The sequence below is a fragment of the Ipomoea triloba genome, chromosome 15 (genome assembly GCF_003576645.1).
Source record: "Ipomoea triloba cultivar NCNSP0323 chromosome 15, ASM357664v1".
Lineage (NCBI taxonomy): Eukaryota > Viridiplantae > Streptophyta > Magnoliopsida > Solanales > Convolvulaceae > Ipomoea > Ipomoea triloba.
In genome coordinates, this window is record NC_044930.1 from 7,613,915 (window position 1) to 7,618,551 (window position 4,637).

Here is a 4,637-nt window from a genome sequence, read left to right on the forward strand (position 1 = left end):
GGGGATGGGAGAACAAAGAGCCAAGGTACAAAAACAAAGGGGCATGTGAAGCTGCCCACACATAAATACAATAACACATACATTTCACACAACAAGTGAATACTTCGCACTATATATACATATAAACACACACACACATATATATAACCTCTCACCATATTTACAAATTAATTAAATTAGGTGAACTAAGGTGAGGCTTTCCGAATTCCGATTGTATTTTTCCGGTGAAAATGGTGGGTGGTGGTACGAAGCCTGCATGGATGGAAGGGCTAATGGCGGAGACATTCTTTGGCGGTTGCGGGGTCCACCAGCATCGGCGGAAGAACGAGAAGAACATCTTCTGCTTACTTTGTTGCCAAAGCTTCTGCCCTCACTGCCTCCCTTCTCATCAATCTCATCCCTTTCTCCAGGTCTGATCTTTCTTTTTCTTTTCTTTAATTTCTTTTTACTATTTAATTTTTTGCCAAATATGTATGTTTGAGTTCATCACTTCACTTAGCTTGTTTATGTTTATATACATTATTTATTCCTTTTAGCTGATTGTTACTTCTAGAAATTCCAGGATTATTTCTCTCTTCTTCTTTTAATTCAAAATTCAAGTTTTTTTCCGACCTTCCTCAATATTATCCGAATTTCAACACTGGATTACCACTAAATTTTAATGAAATTTCAGGATTTGGGTCTCATATTTCTTCCTTTCCCATTTAATTTGGAAACTATCAAGATTTCATTATACAATATACAAAAAAAATCTTTAAAATATCAAAACTATCTGTTTCTTGGCATTTTAGAAAATTTTCAGTTTATTTTCTAGCACATAGAACTCTTTAATAATAATAATATTTATATTAAAAAAAAAAAAACAAGAAGAAATTTTTTCTCCTTTTTTTTTCTTTTTTCCACCGGGATTTCATATATTTTCTTTCCCATTGAAATTAATTAGAAAGAATGGGCTAATTAACTTATAATTGTGTATATAAAACCGTAACAAAATGAAAAATTATATTAAAAATTATCTATGCCTTTATATATTGGGTTCATATTTGATATTTTCGTACAAAAAAGGTTTATATATAGAGAGAGAGGTTTTCAAAAATATATAGAGAGAGAGAGGGGAGGGGGGAGGGGGGGGGGGAAGAGAGAGAGAGAGAATTGGAAATTGAAGTAATTAATTTTGTGGGATTTTTGTAAGAGAGTACTCTCAAATATCTGTCAGACAATTAGTTGTTTCTTGAATACTAAAAGGGGTGTGTTTGCTCCTACTTTTTGGAGCTGTTTTGTTTCCCATTTTTAGAAGACTTTCTTTTTCACGCTATTTTCCCCTTGTCAAGCTTCCTTAGCTGTTGCTTTCAACGACAGTTTGACCCAATCTTAGCCTATTTTGTCTTTATTATATTTCACCTATGTTGTTTTAATATGGTCTGTCACCACCATCTAGTCTATTTTTCAATTATATTTTTTCACAATTATTGTTAAAATAATAATCTTGTATTTATTTTTTGTGCTACTTTTTGATAAAATGTAAATTTTTTTCTTTTAAATTATAAAAGAGTATCAAAATCCAATTTTCATTTTTGGTGCTATGTATATGTTTTCTATTATGTGTATATTGTACTTCTTTAGATTTAACATTGCTAAAAAAAAGTGTGCATAATCCACATGGAGGGTGTACTAGATCATCATTTCTTGCTTTACCCTCTATTGCTCCCATTTATTATTGCTACTTTTCTTCTTGGTTGTCCTTGAAACTTTTATAGTCCAGTCCAATGTTTTTAAGTATAATTTTTTTTAAATAAAGTAAATTCTCTATTTAAAAAGAAACTTTTTTTTTTGGAAAGATTTAAAAGAAACCTCTTCATTCTATTTTCATGGTGAATTAAAAAAAATGATTATATTTAAATACAATTTATTTTGTAAAGTATAGCATAAAAATCTTGAATTTTTAATATTGAATAAAGAAGAAAATTAATTCCATGTTAATATGTATATTCTAATTTCCATTTTTAAGAAGGGTAAAGTTATGTTTAAGATGAATAATGTTAGACAAACTCAAAGGTTTGCACTCAAACATTGACTTGATTTTATTTAATTAAAATTTGCAATATAATTAATTAATTCATCATAAATATAAAGAATGACAATTAATATGAGAGAAAATTATTGATTTAACTTGGGTTCTTGTTGTATAATGGGATAGGTGAGAAGATATGTGTACCAAGATGTGATAAGGTTGAATGACTTGGAGAAGTTGATTGACTGCTCCTACATTCAGGTAATACCCCTAAAGCAAAACTAAAAATAATCTGTTTCAACTTCCAATGACCAAAAAAAAAAAAATTAATAATAATAATAATAATAATAATAATAAATTATTTTATTAAAAAATTAGTAAAATGCTGATACTATATTGTTCCTTGTTTGGCAGCCTTATACGATAAACAGTGCCAAAGTGATATTCTTGAATCAGAGGGCGCAATCCAGGTCTTGCAAGGGTTCTGGCAAATCTTGTTTCACTTGTGATAGAGTACTGCAAGACCCCTTTAGCTTCTGTTCTCTTTCCTGCAAGGTACCTCTCTCTACCATTTTCTTACATATTTATCCCTAAATTAGTTATTTACATTTTCATTATATTACTCACACATGTGAAAGATACTACATTACCCAAAACTTTAGTACTTTGTATGAGGTTGGTATGTCACAAGCAATATTTTATATCAATTGATTAGGTTTAGGTATTTATGAATCGATTGGTTTGGCATAAATTAATCATATCAGATATTACTTAATAAGAGTATTTTGGACAATATTTGATAAAGTAAAATGTTTGACAAATAGAACTATCATGTAAAACAATTGTTATACGATTCACCAGTATCAACCTTGTAATGTGGACCCTAGTTAAAACTTACATTTAAATTATGTACTCATATTTTTTTTTGAATAATATATTATGCGCATGCAGTTAATAACTCATGTAGCTATTATAACTACTACAATTAACATAATATATATAGTAGTTGGAGTTAATAAATTATGTGCATGTAGTTAACATATGATGCATTTTAAATTTATTTAAAGGTATATAATTTGTTAATTGGTGGTACATAATATATTAACTGTAGATACATAATTTGAATTTCGTTTTGGACCAGGATTAACAATGCAAGGTGGATCTGGTCCATGGTATAATTTAACTCTGTAAAATTGTCAGATCGAAACTATATTACCCTATTTGAGTTGGAGTTTGTAATGGACTTAAGGAAAGAACAGACCGGATGTGCAAGCTTGTTCAATCTAATGGTTTCCATAATCTTTACTGCCTATATATCTTTGCAGTAATTTGCTCCAAGAGGTCTTGAGTTGCTTGTGTTCTGGTTTCTAGCTTGTTGTTCAGCTCAAGGATTTGAGTCTCTAGCATCTTCAAGCGTTCATCTATGGATCGAAGCCTGCTCTAATGAGGTCAAATATTCGACCCATTAATCAAAGATCCGACATCGCTCACGTAGTGAGACCGTGAGACAGTCTGACACACAAGTGTATGTTACCCATACTGAATAGGGAACTAACTATCTCAAAGCTCCAACTGAATTACCTGGAAATAGCAAACAAATAACAGACTACCAACTTGAAACAACGTGCTCCTTAATCATTTTAACTTTAATCTTCCTCTCTTTTTCTCTCCTAGCCTTCTTCCCTTCTGATCTTCTCTCATTGAGTTTCACCGTACCGTTGAGTTTAGTATTGATCTTGATTTGTAAGAGGTTTTAGCCAAAATATGCATATATTGAGTTATTATAATGACTTTTTTGACCTTTATCAAGGCATTCTAATTTAAAGGTGAATTATATATGTTTCATTTTATTATAATAAATAAAATTACGGTCAAATAAATCTCATCTCCCAAATTAAAAAAACATATGCAGGTTGATTTCATGGTCTACCATGACCAGGATTTATCAAGCATTCTCCTCAAGTTTGATGAATCAGATTTCGCCTTCACCCAGTTCGAGGGGCTGCGGATGGACGGATCTGATTCACCAGACGACGACGGCCAACACACTCCATACTCCACCCCAGAGGAACCGTCGGAGTACAAGAATACTTCTTGCTCCAACACTGCCATTGGCATTTCAAGCGATTCCGAGATCAAAAGGAACAAGAAAGGAAGTAGCGCTTTTCTCCCAGGTTTCATGGTGTCCTTGAACAATAGGAGAAAAGGTGCCCCTTCAAGATCTCCCCTTTCTTGAAGATCAATTTTAATATATTATTATTAGCTTCGATCTGATCTATCTCTTAATAAAATTTCTAGCTTCAACTTAGGATCGAGTGTATTATTATGTGTTAAGAAGAAGACATGGTTTGCTGCTAATTAGCTTGTTAGTTAGCCAGCTTTAATTTGGTCTATATGATTGTAGCATTCATGCATGGCTTCCCAGTACAATTAAGTGTATCTATAATTTCTGTAACTACTAATGGATGTATTAGAGACGGTTTGAATCAAACCGACCGGTTGAGGCGGGACAAGGCGAACGCAACCGACCCTGAGGCCCCGGGGTTAAGCTCAATGCTCAGTTCCTTGTGGCCAAGGGCTCTGCCTTAGCAGCCAAAAGTTGAGCCCAACGCTTGGACTCTGTTGT

The 4,637-nt window shown here is 32.4% G+C and overlaps 1 protein-coding gene across 1 annotated transcript; it reads left to right on the forward strand.

The window, feature by feature from the left end:
* The first annotated feature begins 230 nt into the window (after window positions 1-230).
* Window positions 231-4,316, forward strand: LOC116005634. Its single transcript, XM_031245879.1, has 4 exons — window positions 231-410; window positions 2,198-2,272; window positions 2,426-2,566; window positions 3,924-4,316. The coding sequence occupies exons 1-4, from the start codon at window positions 231-233 to the stop codon at window positions 4,245-4,247; spliced, it is 720 nt and encodes a 239-aa protein (XP_031101739.1). The 3' UTR covers window positions 4,248-4,316.
* Window positions 4,317-4,637: the final 321 nt, after the last annotated feature.

What these genes read in the sequence shown, in the direction of transcription:
- LOC116005634 (XM_031245879.1), top strand. Translation starts at nt 231, where the DNA reads ATGGTGGGTGGTGGTACGAAGCCTGCATGGATGGAAGGGCTAATGGCG. An exon ending in AATCTCATCCCTTTCTCCAG is followed by an intron (nt 411 to 2,197) that starts GTCTGATCTTTC and finishes ATAATGGGATAG; the next exon opens with GTGAGAAGATATGTGTACCA. An exon ending in TTGACTGCTCCTACATTCAG is followed by an intron (nt 2,273 to 2,425) that starts GTAATACCCCTA and finishes CTTGTTTGGCAG; the next exon opens with CCTTATACGATAAACAGTGC.